Below are 24,276 nucleotides of genomic sequence, written 5' to 3' on the forward strand. Positions count from 1 at the left end.
TACTGCTGGATAGCACTACCGATAACCCTTTTGCTGATGATTGAAAGCAATTGGGCTGGTCATAGGCCGGATTGGATTTGTTCTGCTTTTTTGTGGGCAGGATACACCTGGGATATTTTCCACTTTGTTGGCCAAATGCCAGATTTGTCACTTTACTGGAATAGCTTGTCAAGTGATACCGGTAGTTCTGCACCACAAGTTTTTGAAGCCTCTTTTTATGCAGACCAAACAACTTCTTTCTTTGTTGAATTTCTTTGAGATTGCTCTCATGTAGATTTTGTTTTGACTTGTTTTCTGCAATAGCCATTGCGTTTTTGAGGTGCATTTTCCAGATCTAGTAATGGAATGTATTTGTGAAACGGGACAGAATCATCCATGAGTTGTTGAGAAGTATTTAAAAGAATTGAAATTAGGAGTAGGTCATGCAGCCCTTTGAACCTGTTCCATCACCTTTGTGTGACCTTGGCTAATCTTTGACCTTAAATCCACATTTCCACACTCTTCCACGCTGTTACAACCTATAGTCATATTTAACTTCTTTAAAGTTGTGATTGAATTGTCAAGTGCCTTGAGCACAGTTTTCCAGTTTTCTTCAGGTGATTTGGACACTATAGAGCATTGGCAGGCATAAGTCATGTCTCACTAGTTCAAATCTAGTACCCTTTACCATGTGAAATGTCAGGCACAGAGACTGTCCAAGTGTAACGCTATGTGTCAGGCCTCTCTCATCCCTTGAATAACAATAGTTTATGTAACATGAGCATTTGTTATTCTTGCGATTATAGAATTAGTTCTTAATATTGAATACTTTACCTGTACCTATAAATGTCTTTAACATTACTATTAAACAAGAAAAATTCACAAGTCCTTATTATTTACAATGGAAAAAAATTGCTTTTCAGAAATTCTTTCATGGCATGTGAATTTTGCTGTCAAGGTAGTATTATTTGCCTATTCCTAATTGCCCTTGAACTGAATGGCTTGCCAAGCTGTTTTAGAGGACAGTTCCAGGTTAACTGCATTTCTATGAAACAGAAGTCACATCTTGGTCAGACTGGGTAAGGACAGTAGTTTTCCTTCCCTAAACAATATTACCAGATGTCTTTATTTTGACAGTTAGCGATAGCCTCGTGTCACCATTACTGACATTGGCTTTCAATTTCAGATTCATTCATGAACTGAACTTAAATTCTCCCAGCTGCCAAGGTAGAATTTGAACCCATGAGTCTAGAGCATTACTGGGGGCAAATAGGTTATTAATTTGTTGACATAATCACGATGGCACTGTCTTCCTTAACATTTTATAATGCCTTTAACATATATTGTAATATGCTTTGCAGGACCATCATCAAACAGTTTTTCACATCAAGATGTAAGAGGAGATATTAAGGCAGCTGTCCAAAAGCTTGATCAAAGATGTGGGCTTGCAGAGATCTGAAAGGAGGCAAGCTTGGGTGAGAAGTGAGGGCTTTCAGAAGGAAGTTCCAGAGTTTAGGTAGCATAAGGTATTTGCTTCTAATAGTGGAGTGAAAAATATTTTAAAGTTTAAGAGATCAGAAATGGAGAATCACAAATATCTTTGAAGATCATAGGTGAAAGCTAATGAGGTAGAGAGGGGTGAGGTTATGGTGGGCTTTGAAAATCAGAATGAGAATATTAAGATTGCAGTATTGTTTACGCAAGAGCCAATATTTGTGGAGAAGAATGGTAATGGGTGAGTAGGGCTCGGTGCTTATCCATTTATAAGTTGCAGTATTTTGGATGAACTCATTCGTGAAGAATGGTAGGCCAGCCCAGGCTTTTTTTCTTTATTCAAGACGGCAATTGCTGGATTTAGGGTTAGCATTTATTATCCAACCTAAATGCCCAGAGGCATCAGACCAGGTAAGGGTGGCAGTTTCCTTCCCTCAAGGACATTAATGAACGAGAAGGTTTTTTCTGACAATCAACAATAACTTCATTATCACCATTAAGCTTAGTTCCAGTTTTTATTGAATTCAATTTCCACCACTTGCTATGGCAGGTTTTGAACCCGAATCCCCAGAACATTATTTTGGTCCCTAGATCAACAGTCCAGCGATGATATCACTAGACCATCACCTCCCCTAGAGCAAGCAGTTTGGAAGGCAAATCATATGTTGACGTTTATGACAAGAGGATTTGAGTTCAGAAGTAGGGATGTCTTAGACTATACATAAGGTAATGCATGCAGTTTTGGTCTCCCTCCTTTGAAAGGATATACTTGTCATAGAGAGAATGTAACGGACATTCACTAGGCTGATACCAATCATGTCTGGACAGTCTTATGAGGAAAAATTGGTTTAACTGGGCCTATATTCACTAGAGTTTTGTAGTATCAGCAGGGATCTAATTGAAACGTATAAAGTTTTGCCAGGGCTGGACAGACTAGTTGGAGGATGGAAGTTTTCCATAGTTGGAGTCTGGAACCAGGGACACAGTCTTGGGATATGGGATACACCATTTAAAACTGAGATGAGAAAAACTTCACTCAGAGGGAGGTGAACCGGTGGAATTCTCAACCTCAGAAGGCTGTGGAAAACATGTAACTGAATATGTTCAAGAAAGAGATGAATAAATGTCTAGATAATAAAGGCATCAAAGGGTATGGCAAGAAAGTGGGAATATGTAATTGAGAGTCAGGATCAGTCCTGATTCTATCGACTGGTGGACCAAGCTTGAAGAGCTAATTGGTCGCTCCTGCTCTTATGCTTCTCAGTTACTAATAGTCAAGTTAAGTGTTAAAGGTGTGGATGAGAGTTTTAGCAGCAGTTTAACTGAGGAGTTCTGTGATATTACAAGACAGGAATAGGTGTTCTGATGAAGAGACACCAGACTCAAACGTTAACTTTGCTTTCTTATCATGGATGCTGCCAGACCTTCTGAGTTTCTTCAGCAATTTCTGTTTGTTTCAGAAATAGATGGTCTCATTGATGGCTTCGTTATGTGTTTAGGCGTTTATCTCTGTGGTAACAGGTGAATATCGGAGTATGTCTAAAACACAGACAGCCAGTGAAATAAATGACTCTGCCAATTTTTTAAAATCTCATTAACATTTTCACCTTCTGTTTCTCAGCTGGCAGTCAGTTGGATGGACTGGCTGGCTGCCAAGAGGGAAACCCAAGGATGGGGGCTATTAGGAAGCAGAACAGCAGGCCCAATTTTAAACTCAACAGAATAACTTTTCATCTTTACTGCACAGACATCTCACTGAAGTAAGGAGAGTAACAATCAACTGGGATTCTTCATAGGTGACCAATCCCATTCACCCAGAGAACAAAGGGGAACATTTGTTCAAATATAAAGCCTAACTAGTTCCTCATATCCCGAGAAGTTCCAACAGCTCATACTTCAACCCTCCTATGTTGAAGTGGTTAATAATGCAGGAGAAAAAAGAGAAAATGTCACTTACTTAAAGTTCAGTATATTTAACCAAAACAAAATATAATAGCCAGCAAAGAGGAAATGATATTGCCTGCAACTTTGAACACCCATGTCCAAATTGAAGAGCCATTTTAGATTCACCTACTAACACCTAAATATGTTGGACTAGGTATGATACACTTAGTTTTCTTTCAGCGATGTCATATCCTCTTACCTTTGCTTCAAAACAATTACTAAATTCTGTATTATGTTTCAGTCTATTTTTGAGGGAAATGGAAGGAATTTCTTTGACACTGTTTTCTAATGGTTGCTGCCAGGTTTTCTGGAAGACATGTTCTAATGAAAATAGACTTTCCTTCTCAAACGTAGAGAACTAGAAAATGAACAATTAATATAAAATCTCTGGACATGTCTTTCTGCGTCTGGAATCTTAAAGTCAACCGTAGCAATCTGTTGTGTCCTTCAGAGATTTGCAAATTTAACACAAACTACAGAAGAAATTCAGCCAACTGGGGATCCCACCACCACCACCACCATCACCATTTCTCCATAGTGAATAAGACCATAAGACATAGGCCATTTGGCCCACCCAGTCTGCTCCACCATTAAATCAATTCCATTTTCCCACTTTTCCCCTATAACCTTTGGTTCCCTTGGCAATCAAAAACTTATCTGTTTTAAATATACTTAATGATCTGGCCTCCACAGACTTCTGTGGCAATGAATTCCACAGATACATCACTCTCTGGCTAAAGAAGTTTCTTGTTATCTCTACTCTAAAGGGCCTTCTTGTAACTCTAACCCTTGGGTCCTTGTCTATCCTGCCAATGGAAATGTCGCCCAATTGCCACTCTGTCCAGGCTGTTAAGTATTTTGTAAGTTTCAATCAGATCCCCCTATCATCCTTCTAAACTCCATCAAGTATAGTCCCAGAGTCCTCAAATGTTCCTCATACGTTAATCCTTTCACTCCTGGGATCATTCTCATGAACATCCTCTGGACCCGTTCCAGAGGCAATACTTCCTTCCTGAGGAATGGGGCCCAAAATTGCTCACTTTTCCACTCTGATCTCCAGCATCTGCAGTCCTCACTTTCTACTGACCATGTTCCAAATGTGGTCTGACCAGAGTTTTATAAAGCCTTAGAAGTACATCCCAGCTTTTATATTCCAGTCCTCTCGAGATAAATGACAACATTGCATTAGCCTGCTTAACTACCGACTCAACCTGCAAGTTTACCTTTGGAGAAACCTGGGCTAGGACTCCCAAGTCCCTTTGCCATTCAGAGTTATGAATTTTCTCCCCATTTAGAAAATAGTCCATGCCTCTATTTTTCCAATCAAAGTACATGACCTCACACTTTCCCACATGGTATTTCATCTGCCATTTCTTTGCCCACTCTTCTAACCTGTGCAAGTCTTTCTGCAGCCTCTAGGCCTTCTCAATATGACCTGCCCCTCCATCTATCTTTGTATCATCTGCAAACTTAGCCAGAATGTCCTCAGTTCCTTCATCCAGATCATTAATGTATAAAGCGAAAAGTTGTGGTCCCAACACTGACCCTTGTAGAACACCACATGTCATCAGCTTCCATCCTGAGAAGGACCCTTTTATTCCACTCTCTGCCTCAGCCAATCTTCTATCCATGTTAGCACTTGCCTCTAACACCATGGGCCCTTATTTTACTCAGTAGCCTCCTGTACAGCCTTCTGGAAGTTCAGGCAGATAACATCCTCTGGTTCTCAATTGTTTAACCTGCTTGTTACCTCCTCAAAGAATTCTAACAGATTTGTCAGGCGTGACCTACCCTTGATGAATCCATGCTGACTTTGCCTTATTTTACACCACATTTCCAGTATTCAGAAATCTCATCCTTCACAATGGATTCCAAACCTTATCAACTACTGAGGTCAGGTTAATTACCCTATAATTTTCTATCTTTTTCCTTACTCCCTTCTAAAACGGGGGAGTTATATTGCGATTTTTCAGTCCTCTGGGACCCTCCCTGACTCAAGTCATTCCTGAAAGATCACTACTAAAGCCTCCACTATCTCTTCAGCTATCACACCCATGGGCAGAACTTTATCGATTCACACAAGGTGGGAACCAGGCTGGAAAAATGGCATGCCATGGCATATTGGCTCCCCAGCCATGTCCTGCTGTTAGGAAATTTAGCGATGGTGGGTGTCAGAGCATGACCAGCTTCCTGCCATGAGAGAAATGAAGCCAATTTGAAAATGTAAATTCAGGGCAATGTGACCATACTGGCAGCAGATTGATCCTTTGCCTAATGGGGAAGTTGCCAGCTAAATGCAGATGAATCTCAACAGCACTCGGGGGTTTGTGGGAATTTGGAACTTTAATAAGATGGAGTTACAGGCCTGAAAGATGGCCTTGGTGCCTCCTATGCTTTCCTTGGAGAGATTGTCCCTCAATTAGCAGTAATTTTGTTGTTTCTTTAATTACTTCTGGCCTGCCTTCTGTAGGCAGCAATGCTCCTTTCTTCCTCAGCAGTTGCCAGTATTCCTGAGGGTGCTGCTGAGGCCCATGAGTAGTCAGCCCTCCAATTGGGCCAGCAACTATTGGGGATGAGTGGCCACTTTGGATAGGATGGCAGTCTTGTTAGCAGCATATTCACAAGGCTATGTCTGTCAATGAATCGGAAAAATCGATTGTCTGGACATTTCTTACTTAGGTTTTCACGTCACCTTTTTGACAAAATCTAGTCTTCTGACTCTTTTTTTATGATTCAAGAAATTCAACTGGATTTTCTTTGGGTGTCACTGAATCTGAAGGAAAGACTTATATCTTTACTTTTAAAACAATATACAGCACAGAAATTCAAACATCAAGTTGCTCTGTTGGAACCTCTGCCTGCCATTTTGACCTCCACATCACTATTTCCCCAATGCTGGGGATGATGTCAATAACAATGTGATTATTGATGATCAGACTTCAGTACTGCTCAAGTTCTTCTCTAGAAAGTCTGACCCAGACACTAGGACCTCCATGTTATCGGGGATGGGTACCAAATTCATCCTGGTTTCAATAGGGATCTAACCCAGTATTGTTGATCCAATCTGATCCACAACAAACCATATAGCTAACTGGTCTCAGCTACATTCCTCCCAACCCCAAGCCCCTCCCACTTCCCTCCCAGCTTTCTGGCCCACAAGCCTTATTCCTGATGAAGGGCTTATGCTCAAACTGTCAATTCTCCTGCCTCCTCGGATGCTGCTTTTCCAGCTGCACACTCTCAACTCTGATCTCCAGCACCTGCAGTCCTCACTTTCTCCTAGCTAACTGGTCCCTTCAAGCAGACTGAGTTGCTGCATTATCGTACACTTGTACTTGCAGGTAGTAATCTGGAGCCCTGAATAGTGATGGTTGAGGCTTCAATTTCCATCCATTACATGGCTGACCAGGAAACCAACTGCTTTTAGATAGAAGAGGGTCAGGAATGGTTGTTGGAGGATCCTGGTTACAGATGTTTCAGTAAGATTGGGAGGGGGTGTTAAAAAAGGAGGGAGGGTGGCATTGCTAATTAGAAATGGTATAACGGCTGCAGAAAGGCAGTTCGAGGGCGATCTGCCTTTGGAGGTAGTATGGGCTGAAGTCAGAAATAGGAAAGGAGCAGTCACCTTGTTGGATGTTTACTATAGGCCCCCCAATAGCAGCAGAGATGTGGAGAAACAGATTGGGAAAGAGATTTTGGAAAGGTACAGAAGCCACAGGATAGTAGACATGGGTGATTTCAACTTCCCAAATATTGATTGCAAGCTCTTTAGATCAAGTAGATTGGACGGGGTGGTGTTTGTGCAGTGTGTCCAGGAAACTTTTCTAACTCAGTATGTAGATTGTCCGACCAGAGGGGAGGCCATATTGGATTTGGTACTTGGTAACGAACCAGGACAAGTGATGGGCTTGTTCGAAGGTTAGCATTTTGGTGATGGTGACCACAATTCTGTGACTTTCACCTTGGTTATGGAGAGAGATAGGTGCGTGCAACAGGGCAGGTTTTACATTTGGGGGAAGGGTAAACACGATGCTGCAAGACAGAATCTGAGGAGCATAAATTGGGAGCATAGGCTGTCAGGGAAGGATGTCATTGAAATGTGGAACTTTTTCACGGAACAGATACGACGTGTCCTTGATATGTATGTACCTGTCAGGCAGGAAAGAGATGGTCGTGTGTGGGAACTTTGGTTGACGAGGGAGGTTGAATGTCTTGTAAGGAGGAAGAAGGAGGCTTACATAAGGTTGAGGAAACAAGGTTCAGACAGAGCGTTGGAGGGATACAGGATAGCCAGGAGGGAGCTGAAGAAAGGGATTAGGAGAAGTAAGAGAGGGCATGAAAGATTTTTGGCGGGTAGGATCAAGGATAACCCCAAGGCCTTTTATGCGTATGTGAGAAACGTGAGAATGACGAGAACGAGGGTAGGTCCGATCAAGGACAGCAGTGGGAGACTGTGTATTGAGTCGGAAGAGATAGGAGAGGTCTTGAATGAGTACTTTTCTTCAGTATTTACAAATGAGAGGGACCGTATTGTTAAAGAGGAGAGTATGAAACGGACTGGTAAGCTAGAGGGGATACTTGTTACGAAGGAAGATGTGTTGGGCATTTTGAAAAACTTGAGGATAGACAAGTCCCCCGGGCCTGACGGGATATATCCTAGGATTATGTGGGAAGCTAGAGAGGAAATTGCAGAACCGTTGGCAATGATCTTTTCGTCTTCACTGTCAATGGGGGTGGTGCCAGGGGACTGGAGAGTGGCGAATGTTGTGCCCCTGTTCAAAAAAGGGAATAGGGATAATCCCGGGAATTACAGGCCAGTTAGCCTTACTTCGGTGGTAGGCAAAGTAATGGAAAGGGTACTGAGGTATAGGATTTATGAGTATCTGGAAAGACACTGCTTGATTAGGGACAGCCAGCACGGATTTGTGAGGGGTAAGTCTTGCCTTACAAGTCTTATTGAATTCTTTGAGGAGGTGACCAAGCATGTGGATGAGAGTAGAGCAGTGGATGTAGTGTACATGGATTTTAGTAAGGCATTTGATAAGGTTCCCCATAGTAGGCTTATGCGGAAAGTCAGGAGGCATGGGATAGTGGGAAATTTGGCCAGTTGGATAGAGAACTGGCTAACCGGTCAAAGTCAGAGTGGTGGTAGATGGTAAATATTCAGCGTGGAGCCCAGTTACAAGTGGAGTTCCGCAGGGATCAGTGGGAGTGGCAGAGTCAGAATCATTGGTGACCTTTAAGCGGCAATTGGATAGGTACATGGATAGGTGCTTAAGCTAGGACAAATGTTCAGCACAACATCATGGGCTGAAGGGCCTGTTCTGTGCTGTATTGTTGTATATTCTATTTACTGCCTGCCATTGGGCTGTGTTGGAAGAATTTACAAATTGATATACATCGATATTACTTGACTACTAAGTCCTGGAGTGGGATTTGAATTTGACTACCCACTGTGCTACAAGACCACCTCACCACAACACACACACACACATCATGCCCCAAAATCAGCAAAGCAATATTGATAACCATCCATTCTGGTCAGAAACTCATGCTGTTGCAGACTAGTTAGACCAAAGAGCCAAGGCAAGATTTTCACATATCCTTTGACTTCGATGCTGGTTGGCCAGCAACAATCACATCCCGGAATTTTTTCCCGTTGACGCTTTGGTGCCCTCATAGTTAAGAAGGGCACCTGAACCAAGTCTAGGTAGCCTGAGAACAGTCCCAGATGCCCTTCCAAACTGTCCACTAGTTATAGGAGACTGCTAGAAGAAGTGGAGACTGGTTTGATTAAATGGTTTGGTGTGGATCAGATTCATGCCAACAAATGTCAATCTCTATTTCAGTGAGGTAGTGTCAGGGTCTCCATTCACATCTAGCCTGAAATAAAAAAAAGTGGTTCTTAGCTGTGGCTCGGTGAATAATTGCCAAGGTCTTATGAACTACCTGTTTTTTCTCTATGGCAGGATTTGCTGAGCTTGGCTGAAAACATTATGGATCTCTGTTCCACACTAAACTTCTTCTGCTACCATTGACATTGCACCTGATGTCTGCTTCACGACCTAAGTGATGATGCTGCTCCTTTAACAAGGTCATGCTGTCCTTGGCTTTTTTTCAGAGAGATCGTAAAAGCAGCGATTCCAAAAAATATGGATTTATCTACTTGAGAATGCTTTCAAGTTTTAAAAAATAACACTTGTACAATTAAAAGGAAGTGGCCAATTCTCCAAGCTCAGCTTTCCTCTAGTTTGGTTTGGTTTGGTTTGGTTTGCTTTTTTAACAATCTGGCTGTTCACTGAAAGCAGTCAGTCAGTGGTGAAACTGTGAGAAAGAGGTAGATCCATGCTGATCCTCCCTCTCTCTGACATCTCTTCTGTAAGACCCTGTGTTTGATTATACTTTTCTTTGCCAGAAGCTGTTTATGGGGATTGATGCAATTATTTGGAATAGCATCATTAAGTTGGGATAATTTTTGGATTTTTAGATAGATTAAGTTCTTCTGTATTCTGTTCTCTTTTGTGTTTCATTTGGTAATCTTGCAAATAAATTTTGTTTAAATTTAGGTGTTCGGGCCAGCTGTATCACTCCTGAAATATCTAGCTAACACCTGCTTAAAACAACTAGAAAAGTTAAGGCCTGGGCTACTTGCATGAAATGTTTGAGGGGGTCTGGCATGGTCCATAACACAATAAAATTTCTACCTCAATATTCTTTGCCGGATTAGTAGGCAAAAGTCAATTTGCTAATATTATTTTCACTGCTGCCATTATTATGCTTATGCATGCATATGAGAAGCAAGCAATTATGGTCACATTCGCAACCTATTTCTACCTCATGGAACTGTTACGATGCGGAGGTTGAACCCCTTTGTTAATTAAACCAAACATGCCTCACCTCGCAATTTGTTCAAATATAAGTGACAGAACTCCTAAATTCCACTATTTAAAGAAAAATAACAATTTATTTTCTTAACTCTAATAGTGAACACTAAACAATAACTATTCACAAAGCCAAGCTCCCCTTTTCTTAACTATTTACTATCTGATCCCAACTCTATAAAAAATATGCTGAAAAATGTGCTGTTCCAATAACACATATATTATGCATTACATTAACTTAATCTCAAGACCATGCAGTCTTTATCTTCTCCACTGTCTTCTATCTTCTGGCTGCTGGTCTCCTTGGGTTGTCTTTGTTTTTTACTGCGAGTATGTTTTACATGAAAAGGTACCTTTGATAGAGAGTGTTTTCTAATTTCTTTGAGAGCAAGATGTTAGATGGGCAGTTAGCTCTCCTGTTCTCCAGCAGCTGCTCGGCTGATTGATGGCAGTTACTCTCTGACCAATTTTCAAAATGCCAGTATGTTTTATAATCCCCTCCCCGTGACAGATTAAATTAGTATAATTTGATTGGTTTCCAGATGTCAGAACAATAAATGCAAACTCGATTGGGTTTGAATATCCTGTGCAGAATTTAACCTGATTAGTTAAATTCAAATTGTAGTCTAAACAGACCTAAAACTTAGGTATCCGTTTAATAGCCATTTGTGACATGTATCTGTTTTGGAACAGTTCATCTCCAGGCTTTCCAATCGGACAGCTGAGCCTGCACTTTAAGTTTACTTCAAAATTCAGAAAACACTTTCTATGTTAAAATCATCATACATGCTTTTGACTTCATAACAATGGTATAGGGTAAAAGCTGCCAAGCAACTGTTGTGTCCAACACATTCAAAATAATTACTGAAACAAATACAGCAAGGAACTGAGATTAGGTTGATTGAAGTTTAGACGATAAAATAATACAGGGACTGCTGTGCGTACCATACAGAAATCCTTCCAAACTTATCAACAACTAAACCAGGGATTGTCAGATGTGGAATAAGATGGCATTAGAATTGGGGACATAAACCTTTCAGAGTTGAGTGACTTTAGATGAGAGGAAAATCTTTATGGCTTAGTGTTTAGCTATCAAAGTTATCCTTGAGTTTAGTATCATGTTAGCAAGGTAGCTTGGATGCCAGTAACATAAACAGGAAATCTGTTAGATTACAATATTCAACATATAGTCTCATCATAGAACACAAACAGGAGACAATTAAGTGCAGTATGATAAGAACTTTAGCATATGATCATACAAGTGTTTTTCCATTCCTTTCCCCTTTCCTGGATTGAAACATGGCTTGTTTTTGTCTTGTGTATTATGAAGAAATACAAATATGAAGAAGAACTTGCAAACCTGGACTTTTATTGAAATAATGCAGATGATAAAAGTATTTAAAATTGCACAAAATATGAAAAAGCATATGGCAGAGGAAGACTCTTTGAATAGTTGAGAGGTCAAGGATGTGGTATCATAGATATAAGACTTGAATGTAAAAGATTTAAGATCGAAGGCAAGACAAACAAGAGTCTATTGAATTCATCTACAGGGTATTAGTGGAAAAAAAATACAATCCAGAGTCAAGAAACTATGGATAGTTTACTATACTTTTCATATAGTATTGCACAGTGATTTTGGAGTGTATATAGCTTCTTAATCTGGCCATTGGTATTTGATGTAATTTGATATAATTTGAATGCTTGAAAGTGAATTGGTGTGAACCCTTTCCTTCACCAAAAGGAAATTGTTCTAACCTGAAGAATTCTGGGTACTCAGTTGAGTATATTCAAATTAGAGGTCACTAGCTGTTTTGGATGCCAAGGGAACTGACTGATAAGAGGATTGCGGAAGGTCTTAGCTGCAGTGAAAGATCTGCTGAGATCTTGGTCAAAGACAGAGCTGAGGTGAGGGGCCAACTTTGTATGCCGTTGTGTTAAGTTTCATAGCAGGTTGGTATCATAAGTTTTAAAAGTGTTCTAGTGATCCACTGAGCTCTTCAAACGTATAAATCTTTGAATGAGAAGCTGCTACTTATAATTGTGAGTGGAAAGTGTACAGGATAGAGAAATCAGAATGTATGATAATGGGGATGCATATTGATATAATCTTGATGCTAATGAGTTGAAGGAGAATTCTGCCTTTTAAAGGTAGTGATTACTGATCCTGGTCACTCTGTGGTAAACCATTGATTTTTGAGAAGATTTGTAGCTCAGGTTGAGGTTCTGGATGTAGGTTGGTGATGTCATTCCTGTTTCATTACCATACAGGAAATGACACCATCAACCCAAGGAAACCTAAACACATAAATAGAAAGTGGGCCATGCCACCAGTGCTTCATCTAGAGGCTCTCAATGATGTTACCTAATATGGTTACAAAACATCTGAAAACAAACTTTCCAGCTCGGCGAGCAAACTTACATCCAGTAAACCAATGATACTTGTGTTAGTAACATTCATCAAAAATATTGGGTAGCTTTGCTGTTGTTGCCTTTGGCAGAAAAGGTGCTACAAAGAGAAAAAGGAAGATGGGACATGCAGATTATTGAAATTTAGTGAAGTCAGATAACAATATGTTAATATTCTTTCCACTGAAGAATCTTTTACTCTTCCCTTCCTTCCCCTTTGAGGATATGAAAGATTAAAGAGGAAATACATGAAATACAGAAGTGGAAATTATCTGCTTCCTGTGAGAATTGTTGATATTTGACATGCTTTCTTTTTGTTTCCAGTCACAACAGGTCTTTGCAGATGGGAGTTCAAGTGACACAACTATGGAAATTGACCTTGAGCCAGCCGAGGCTAACACACATGGTGTAAGTGCCAACATTATTCCATGTATCGCTTTTCATCTTGATCCAAAATAAACTTGGAATTAATTTCAGGATAACTGTAACAGTTAACTTTTGCTGAAATCAATAATGGGTTCATGGGTTAACAGATTCTTAATAATAGAAATGAATGTTATAAACACAGCATACCACATCATGTCTCCTTACATTTCACACATTGTATGTTGTTAAATGATGTTCAAGTATTTTCATCTTAAAATCTAAAGCCTGAAGCCCAAATGAATCTTGCTAATTTTTCTGTACATTAAATTGGATGGTACATTCTATCGCAAATTTATATTAAACTTCCCTTGTACTCCTTCTTGCATTTACTCTTCTTCACTAACTTCCCTGGGAGAAATTCTAAGAATGCTTGACAATCTGAAATGAAAAATAAAATGGCCATTCATTTCAAATTTCTTGCAAGTCCTGGGAATCTTCTCTGCATGATGGGCTCTATTTCAATTATTCAGGGTCGTGGACAAAAGCTACGTTCATGCCATACCAGAACCTAACCACAACCATGCAGTACCCTACTCTCCCACTATTTTGGTCCGCACATTGTTGCCTTCTAAAAATGCAAAGAAAAACTTTTTGTCATTCATTCTTGGCATATAACTTGTACTGACAATGGTGGCATTCCCAATTATTTTGGGAAGATGGTGCTAAGCTGACATCTTGAAATGTAACGAGGTATTCTTTTTGATGGTTTGTGAGGCTTGTTAATTAGTTAAACTCGCTAACATGGAACTAGAGTAATGTCACTCACATGTTTGCTTTCCATCAACCCTGAAGCCTCATGGCCATTTCTCTGAGTAAAGGTTCCGAATTTCCAGATTTCAAAACTGAATGGAAAGTAACAAATGGCCATTGTGCATTGAAATATGACCATGTTGGATTATTTGCCCAGACTTCCGATTGCTCATCCAGTAACACAACTGCTATACTACTGTACTCACTAAAGATTCTGACAATGTTTCAGACGTACAAAAGCTTTCACTTCCAACAAATTACAATTTGTAGTGGTGTCATAGAGACAAACAAGAATGGGTCACAGGACCTGAAACGTTAGCTCTGAATTCTCTTCACAGAAAAGCTCTTCACAGAGCTTTTCCAGCAAATTCTGTTTTTGTTTCTGATTTGCACATCTGCAATTCTTTTAGTTTTTATTTTATAACAAAGAGTTGTTTGCTCCACAGAACAAAAATCTAATGTGGCACGTTCATACTAATCCTCGACAGTACAAGGAGAACTGCACTGGTGTTGGGGGACATTATAATCCTTACAATATAGATACTCAGGTAAGTGATGTCTTGGTTTAATACTACTGAATACCAATGAATACCAGAATGGTTTTCAGGATTGATGTTTTACTTTTTGTATCCAGAATACAAAATTCTGAATCAGAATTAATACATTGTGTTCTGAAGAAGGGTTACAGGACTCAAAATATTAACTCTGGTTCTCTCTCCACAGATGCTTCAAGATCTGCTCAGTTTCTCAGCAATTTCTGTATTTCATAGAGTCATAAAGTCCTACAGTATGGAATTAGGTCCTTTGGTCCAAATTGGTCCATGCTGACCAAACTCTCCATCCACACGAGCCCCATTTCCCTGCACTTGGCCTATATCCTTCTAAACCTTTCCTTTCCATGTATTTATCCAAATGACTTGTAAATGTTGTTACTGTACCGGCCTCAACCACTTCCACTGACAACTCATACTATATGTGTACCACCCTCTGTGTAAAACAGTTGCCCCTCAGGTTGCCTTTTACTCTTGAACCTTAAACTGATGGCTTGTAGTCCTCGATTCCCCAACCCTGGGAAAAAGACTGAGAATATTCACCCTATCCATGCGTCTCATGATCTTATACACCTCTGTAAGATCACCCCCCCTCATTCTCCTACGCTGTAAAGCAAAAGATCCTAGCTTGTCCAACCTCTCTCTGTAACTCAGACCATTGATTCCTGGCAACATCCTTGTAAATTTCTTCCGCATTCTTTCCAGTTTTATAACATCCTTCCTGTAGCAAGGTGTCCAAAACTGAACACAATATTCCAAGTGTGGCCTCACCAACGTCCTGTACAACTGAAACATAGCTTCCCAGCTTCTATACTTGATGCCCTGACTGATGGAGGCCAGTGTGCCAAAAGCCTTCTTCACTGCCCAGTCTACCTGTGACTCCACTTTCAGAGGACTGTGAACCTGAATTCCAAGATCCCTCTGTTCCACTACACTCCTTAAGGCCCTACCATTCACCATGAAATTTCTACCTTGATTTGACTTTCCAAAATGCAAGACCTCACACTTATCTATGTTAAATTCCATTTGCCATTTCTCGGCCCACTTCCCCAGCTGATCAAAGTCCTGCTGCAATTTCTGATAACCTTCCTCACTGTCCATGATACCGCCTATTTTAGTGTAATCAGCAAATTTACTAATCATGCCTTGTCCATTTTCATCCAAATCATTGATATAGATAACAAACAGAAATGGGCAGCACAGATCCAAGGGACTCCACTAGTCACAGGCCTCCAGTACAACAAGTGTTCTTCCACTGTTACACTCTGCTCCCTACTATCAAGTCACTTTTGTATCCAATTTTCCAGATTCCCCCCTGGATTCCATGCGATCTAATCTTCCAGAGCAGCCTACCATGTGGCTTATTGAAATCCATATAGACAACATCTACCGCCATCCCCTTGTCAACGTTCTTGGTCATTTCATCAAAGTACTGTAACAAATTTGTGAACCATGATCTCTTACTCACAAAGCCATGCTGACTCCTTCTAATCAAACCCTGTCTTTCCAAATGCATGTAAATCTTACCCCTCAGAATCTTCTCAAGCCACTTACTCACCACAGATGTTAAGCTTACTGGGCTATAGATCCCAGGCTTTTCTTTGCAGCCCTTCTTGAATATGAGCACAACATTCACTACTTTCCAGTCTTCCGAGACTTCACCCATGGCTAACGGTGATGCAAAAATATCAGCCAGGGCCTCCGCAATTTCTTCTCTAGCCTCTTGCAGTGTTCTTAGATATATCTGGTCAGGACCAGGAGATTTATCCACCTTCATACATTCTAATACATCCAACACCTCTTCTGCTGTGATATGGACTGTCCCCAAGATGTCACCACTAACTTACCCATGTTCCCAAGTCTTCATGTCTTTCTCCATGGTAAACATAGAGGAGAAATATTCATTGAGAACCTCGCCCATCTCCTACGGTTCTACACATACATGTCCACTTTAGTCCTTGAGAGGACATATTCTCTATCGAGCTATTCTTTTTCCTTTAATATACTAAAAGTACCTCTTTGGATTCAACTTAATCTTCTTACCCAAGGCTATCTTCTGCCCCCTTTTTCACCTTCCTGGTGTTTTTCATCCGTAAACTCCTGTATTCCCTGCATACCTTCAGGAATTCCCTTGATCCTAGCTGCCAGTATCTGAACCATGCCTCTTTCATTTTTTCTGGTCAAAGCAATCAAGATCTCTTGTCATCCAGAATTCCCTATTCCTGCCAACCTTGCCTTTCACCCTCATAGGAATATATAGACCTTGAACACGAGCTATCTCACTTTTAAAGGCCTCCCCACCTGTGTTTGCTTCAAATTTACAGCATCCACAGTTCTTTGTTTCAGAATAAGTACCAGTACTTTGCTTTTTGTGGAAAGTTAATTATTTAAGTTAATTTATATTAGTTTATGATAAAAATTTTGCAAGATGTATTGCACTTATCACAGAAAGTAAAATAATCCCCTCAATCTATTGATATCAATTTAATAGAGCTCTGGAAAACATGGAATGGCAGGCTGTGATAGCTGCCTCTTAAATTAGGTCTCTCCATATAAAAGTAGTCCAACAATAAAACCAGACCAAGTTAATCAAGTCTATGTATGGTTTGGGACTGTGACCTTTCATCATTCAATGATTAGTCACTTGTAAAAATTATTCAAAATGGGATTAGAAAGATTATTCTCAGTTCCCCCCACAGCCAGTATGTCCCTTCATCAGATGCCTTGCCGAGGGTTCGTAGAATTTCACAGTTAGAACATTGAATGTAGAACAGTACAGCACAGGAACTGGCCCTTCAGCCCACAATGTTGTGCTGAACATGATGTCAAATGAAACTAATCCCTTCTGCCTGCCCTTGGTCCACATCCCTCCATTCCTTGCATATTCATGTACTTATCTAAAAGCCCCTAAAATGCCCCGATTGTATCTGCCTCCACTACCACCCCCAGCAGCATATTCCACACTCCTATCATTCTCAGGGTAAAAAACCTGCCCCTCACTGCTCCTTTGAAACTCCCCCCCCCACCACCTTAAATGCATACCCCCTCGCTGGTACTAGACATTTCAACTCTGACCTTCACCCCAATCATAATATTGTAGACTGAGTCTCCTCTCAGTCTCTGCTGCTCCAGAGAAAACAACCCGAGTTTTTTTCTAGCCTCTCCTTATAGCTTATACTCTGTAATCCAGGCACTATCCTCATAAATCAGTTATACGCTCTCTCCAAAGCCTCCACATTCTTCCTGTAATGTGGTGACCAGAATATGAACACAAAACTCTAACTGTGGCCGAACCAAAGTCTCAGGGCTCAGTGGTTCTCACAGTGTCAGGAACCTGGGAGTTCGATTCTAGTTTCGGGCGACTGTGTGGAGTTTGCACATCCTCCCTGTGTCTGCGTGGGCTTCCTCCAGGTGCTCTGGTTTCCTCCCACAATCCAAAGATGTGCAGGTGTTTTGGCCAAGCTAAATTGCCTATAGTGTTCAGGGATGTGTAGGTTAGGCACATTAGTAAGGGGTAAATGTTGGGGAAAGGGTTTAGTTGGGTTACTCTTCAGAGGCTGAGTATGGACTTATTGGGCTGAAGGACCTGTTTTCACACTGTAGAGATTTTATGATCGATAATCTTATAAAGCTGCAACATCCTGCTTCGTGTACTCAGTTCCCTGAGCAATAAAGGCAAGCATGTCATAAGCCTTCTTTACCACCTATCTACTTGTGTGGACTCTTTCAGAGGCCTATGGGCTTGAACCCCAAGATCCCTCTGTACATCAATGCTGTTCAGGGTCCTGCTATTAACCGTATACTTTTCCTCAATATCTGATCTCCCAAAGTGCAGCATTTCATGTTTACCCAGATTAAACTCCATCTGCCAGTTCTCCACCTATATCTGTAACTCATCTATATTCCACTGTAAGCTTTGATAATCTTCTACACCATCTACAACTCCACTGACCTTTGTATCGTCTGCTAACTTATGAACCCACCCATCTACATTTTCATCCAAGTTTTATATATATGTTTATATATACAAACAGCAGAGGTCCTGGTATGAATTCCTGTGGAACATCACTAATCACAGACCTCCAGCTTGAAAAACACCCACCACCACTCTTTGCCTTCTATGGGGAAGCCAATTCCGTATCCACACAGCCAAGTCACCATGGATCCCATGCATCTTAATCTTCCGGGTGAGGCGACCATGAGGGACCTTATCGAAAGCCTTACTAAAATCCACTACTCTACCCCCATCAATCACCTTCATTACCCCCTTAGAACATTCCGTAAAGTTAGTGAGACATGATCTGCCCTCACAATGTCATGCTGATTGTCCCTAAATAGGCCATGTTTTTAAAATACATAAAAATCATCTGCTTAAGAATTCTTTCCAAGAGCTTCCTAACCACCAGTGTGAGACTCACTGGTCTATAGTTACTGGATTATCCCTATTTCCCTCCTTGAACAGCTGCTTGCCGGTCCTCTGGGACCTCTCCAGTGGCTAACAAGGGTACAAAGATTTTGGTCAATGCCTCTGCAATCTCCTCTATTGCCTCTCTCAATAACCTTGGGTAGATAGCATCAGTAATCAATTATGAATAACACGATTTTGAACTAATGCTTTTTTGACTAGGATTAGGATGTTCAAGTTTGAACTTCCCTAACTGCTGAATCTGTTTATAAATTATCAATTAGAAAAGCTGCTCCTCAGAGAGAACTTGTTCAACCTTGATTTTGCCCTTGAACTTTAGGTACTATTCCCACTGATGCCATGTGTTGTCTGTACTTTTTACTTTCATATTTGCAGTTCAATAGCAATCATTTTTGGTTTCTTTTTCAGTAAGGATGCTCTTTCAAAGACTATTTCAGTGATACAGTCAGTTCTGCCATAGTGCCGTAGTTCTGTACTCCTGAAATCCCATGTTATAAGAAAATCGTGTAATAGCAGTACCATTTAAACTAATGGGGCCAGAATCTTGTTATAGCTAATACATACTTTAAAACTTCGGGCTTTTGAAACAGTGTCCCCAGTTTGTCAATCATGTTATAGCGAATTCATGTTAATGAAACCTACATTATAGTGGAACGACCTGTACAAGTTTCCTAAAGGTATGGCCAATGAAATTCCACTTTCTCTGTCTGCTTTGTAATACTCTCTCGTTCTCATAGCTTCCCATTTTTGATGGTCTCTGGTCAGCAAGTGCCCAGGGTTGTTTGTTGGCATTTATTGCCCAATGTCTGCATTTGTTTGTCATGGTTTTTGTTTCGCTCTATGTTTTAGCTTTGAACATAAGTGCTGATTCAACATTGGTGTTAAAGAGATTGTTTGGTCAATTTGAGTTCCTGAATGGCCTCACTAGATTTACTGACACATCTAGACATTTCTGTTTTTAAAGTTGAGAATTTATTCAATACTGATCTTTATCTATTTGTTAACTCTGAAGGCTGAATTGTTTGCCTGAAGGGTGGAAGGACAGGGAAGTGGAGAATGGAGCCAGGGAGCAGTCATTTTCAGTGCTCCCAATCAGTTTGCTGTTGCTGTTCTGATTACCAGTAATTTTATTCCGGTTTGGAGAATGAAGATTCCAGAAGCCCAACTGATTCAGATGACCAATTAAAATGTTAACAAACTTATTAGCAGCTCATCAGGGAACCAGTCTGAAACATTTTATGGAGAGATACATGTTAAAGAATCTAGATGGGAAGGAGCTATCAGGACAATGTGCTGTCAGCTATAAGGGTTCTGGAAGGGGGTGCATGGCTGAGAGGGGCATTCATCCACTGATATTGGATAAGTTGAATTGGCAAAGCAAATAGCACATGTACATATGCTTTCAGTTGAGGGGTTCATGATGCTCCAGGGATTGTCGGGTCTCCAATGGCAAGTTCAACAATCATGCAGCTGATCAGAAACTAGGCAATGACAAGGGGATGAAGGTACTCCGAGGTGGTGACAAGTAGTGATGAGCATGAAGATCCTCTGGACTGGTTACCACAGCCATGGCCCTGAGGAGATCCAGTGGAGAGATCCAATGGCAAGATCATAATGAAGGCTATACTTTCAGTATTGAGTTTGCTGATGAAGAAGAAGCACTGCAGACATGTTTAAGATTTGATATCTCAGGTCATTGTGCCTATCTAGACAGATGGGAAAAGAAACTAGTCCTTGGATGAGGAAGTTCTTGGATCATGTGGTACTGCCCTACCTGTAGCTGTTCAAGTCACTATGGCCTTAAAATATCTTGGCCTCTGACCCCTTCCACAAAACAGCATGTAGACACTTTGTGAGTGACACTATATCATTCCACTTCGGAGATACCTTATGTGTGAAAGTTGTGAAGTTTGTGCAGTTTGAAACAGGATGACAGCAGCAACAGAGAGCACTGGAAATCATCTCACTTGTTAAATTTCCACCGATTTGAGAAATCATTGATCACACCCACTCTGCCACCAAGGCACTGAATGAACAGCTAGTGAAATTCACCAGTGGGAAGGGCTTCGATTCCCAAAACATGCAGTTGGTCTATGAGACAGACTTCATGTGTTTAAAAAGCTGGTGAGAGCAACTCAAAGGAAGACTACCAGCTGCAAGTTCCTCTCCAAGCCAATCCTCAGCCCACAGCCCAGTTTTGTGGGTCTACCTCCAAACTGCAGTTCACCCCCACCACCTGCTCCAAGGCCCAGGCAGCAGTGCCCACACCCAATATGTGAATATACAATAAAAGATTACAATTCGGTTTGTGATATTCAGTGAATTTGAGATTTAATGCAGATTTCCACCCTAAATATTTGTGCAGTTCATGAACTGGGATCAGATGTTTTTGTTTTTGTAGACAATGTATTTTATAGTTTAGAGTCTATGAAATGATCTTTGGATTCCATCTGCAATGCATCAGGCCCTTGACACTGCACAGGAATAATTCTTTACTTTCTACTGTCAACAAATGATCAGCTAAAACAGTAATTTACACAAAGAAACACATAACTCTCATGTCTGAGAAATGGTTTTGGCAAAGTTTTGAAACAAAACATGTTGAACTGAGAATATGACTTCCTGTTTTGTACTGGTGTTTTTGGAAAAGTTGTGCGACAGGAAACCATGGGAAGTTATTCAAGGTAATCAGTGCCTGCATTTAAATATTATTAGATTTTAAAAATGTCAGTGGTAGCAATTTGTGACAAAGTAAATTACTGAGTGACGTCTGCACAGCATGCGTCATGGGTGTTAAAGAGTCAAACTTTTCCAAGTTCCTCAACATCAGTGCCAACAATAAGAAACTTTTATTTGTGCATTATTATAGGATATTGGAAAACAAAATAATGTTCCTTATAATGTTCTCTTTATGGCAATGTCACATCATTTATCTGGAGTTGGCACTTGTGATAACCCCTCCAGGGGCCGTGGGGAATTACTCATTAGTCTTCCTGCAGGGCTCATTGACTCTGAGTTCCCTTTGCAACAGGCAATGGCCTGTCCAGCTGGAACTATCACTGAGTCCTTTTCTGGCACAGTGGTGGTGTCCCTTGGAGGCCTGGATTCAAGTCCCACCTGCTCTGTAGCTGAATAATAACAATCCTGAGCAGGTTTATTAGAAAATGGATGAAATAAAGCAGGCCCAGTAGATGGCTCTCTCTGTATGAGTTCTCCCATTTTCCGTTGGGGATTTAAAGCTTAAATCTAAGGCTTAGAAAGGGATTGGAAGGAGGTATCAATATAAAGAAAAAAAGGGTGGCACGGTGACACAGTGGTTAGCACTGCTGTCTCACAGCGCCAGAGACCTGGGTTCAATTCCTGCCTCAGGCAACTGTCTGTGTGGAGTTTGCACATTCTCCCCGTGTCTGTGTGGGTTTTCTCTGGGAGGTCCAGTTTCCTCCCACAGTCCAAAAATGTGGAGGTTAGGTGAATTGGCCATGCTAAATTGCCCATAGTGTTAGGTGAAGGGGTAAATGTAGAGGAATGGGTCTGGGTGGGTTGCTCTTTGGAGGGTCAGTGTGGACTTGTTGGGCCAAAGGGCCTGGTTCCACACTGTAAGTAATCTAAATCTAAACCTGTATTGAAGGGTGTTGCATGCAGTAATCCTATGTAACCACAGAATTTGGTGATTCACAGCCTCTCAGCTCAACTGTTTATTTTTGCAGCACAGTGGAGTCTGTGGACCATGTTTATATTGGATGTAGCCAATTACTCTGTTTTTAGTTAGTTTAAAAATCTTGCACTATGCTTTTGGTTGCACTTCAGCCCCATATCCTGGTGTAGAGATATGTGGGCATATTGGAGGACCTCCTTGTGGGTCTGCCTCTGGGCCTTGCTACAAACAGCTCCAGGCAGTGACCATGGAGGGAGTCATCTCTGCTGACTGCCTGGCCGTCTTCTGCGGTTATGTTTAAGCCCAGTGTCTTTGGAGAGGGAACTGGAGTTGTCAATCACAACTGTCAATGCCTTTTCCAGTCAGGCTTCCTGAGTTTTGACAGCAGTGTCCTACGAGATGTCCTTAGCTGGAACTTGGTTTTGTTAGGCTGTACTTTGGGTAGGTATATTGTCAGCAATCCATTTTATACTAGTCTACAGATATTGCTGGAGAAACTCGGATGGTTTAGTAGCAAGTGAGGAGAGAGAAACACAAGAATTAACATTTCAAATCTACTGACCGTTCTTCCGAATTTGATACTTGTCTGAAACACTCACTCTGTTTCTCTCCCCACACATGCTGCTAGACTTGCTGAACTTCTCCAGCAATTTCTCTTTTTATTTCAGATTTCCAGCATTGCAGTATTTTGCTTTTAATTGGACTAGTGTACAGAACCTACTCAGATGAAGGATTTCCTACTAATAAGTGTTTGATAGAAGTGGAATTACTTGATTAACAAGTAGCTAATTACATAATATTAAATTAACAGGTTACGTGGGCTTAAGACTAGTTAACTGTATTACACTTGCTAAGGGACATTGATAACTCTTGAGATATATCAGGCTAATTGAAGTTGCATGGTTTTTAACAGTAGAGGTAAGACCAACTGACTGGAATAGCTACAAGAGACAACCAGAACTAACAGGCTCCTCCCAGAGACATGATATATATTTCAGTGAATGGGGTTATACAAAAGCTTCAGTGTTAACTCTTGCAGGCCACCTGTCTTATCCAAGACAGTTTGGAGTTCCCCAGGTAGCAAGGTTTGTTGCCTATATATGAATTCTATACAACACAAATTACAGGGTTTTACACAAATATTTGCCACTGTTTATTAGTTCCAAGCGTTTTAGAAACATATTTACAACTAGAGCAGCCATGATTACATTGAACAGTGGAGAAGGCTTGAGGGGCCAGTGACGAACTTGGATTGAAAGTTGGTTGGCTGATAGGAAACAAAGAGTAATGATAAACTGCTCCATTTCGGAATGGCAGGCAGTGACCAGTGGGGTACCACAGGGATCAGTGCTGGGACCACAGCTTTTTACAATATATGTTAATGATATAGAAGATGGTATTAGTAAAAACATTAGCAAATTTGCTGATGATACAAAGCTGGTGGCAGGGTGAAATGTGAGGAGGATGTTAGGAGATTGCAGGGTGACCTGGACAGGTTAGGTGAGTGATCAGATGCATGGCAGATGCAGTTTAATGTGGATAACTGTTTGGTTATCCACTTTGGTGGCAAGAACAGGAAGGCAGATTATTGGAATCAATTTAGGTAAAGGGGCAGTGCAAAGAGATCTGGGTGTTCTTGTCCACCAGTCAATGAAGGTAAGCATGCAGGTACAGCAGGTAGTGAAGAAGGCTAATAGCATGCTGGCCTTCATAACAAGAGGGATTGAGTATAGAAGCAAAGAGGTTCTTCTGCAGCTGTAC

General features: G+C 40.9%; 1 protein-coding gene across 2 annotated transcripts in view; it reads left to right on the top strand.

The window, feature by feature from the left end:
- Positions 1 to 24,276, top strand: part of cusr (Copper-only SOD repeat protein) — a 262,102-nt gene that overhangs the window by 197,772 nt on the left and 40,054 nt on the right. For both annotated transcript variants that reach the window (XM_072557050.1, XM_072557052.1), the window contains 2 exons: positions 13,032 to 13,115; positions 14,330 to 14,431. In XM_072557050.1, coding sequence (XP_072413151.1) covers positions 13,032 to 13,115; positions 14,330 to 14,431 — 186 coding nt within the window. The remainder of the gene's footprint in view (positions 1 to 13,031; positions 13,116 to 14,329; positions 14,432 to 24,276) is intronic.

Source organism: Chiloscyllium punctatum, chromosome 38 (assembly GCF_047496795.1).
Source record: "Chiloscyllium punctatum isolate Juve2018m chromosome 38, sChiPun1.3, whole genome shotgun sequence".
Classification (NCBI taxonomy): domain Eukaryota; kingdom Metazoa; phylum Chordata; class Chondrichthyes; order Orectolobiformes; family Hemiscylliidae; genus Chiloscyllium; species Chiloscyllium punctatum.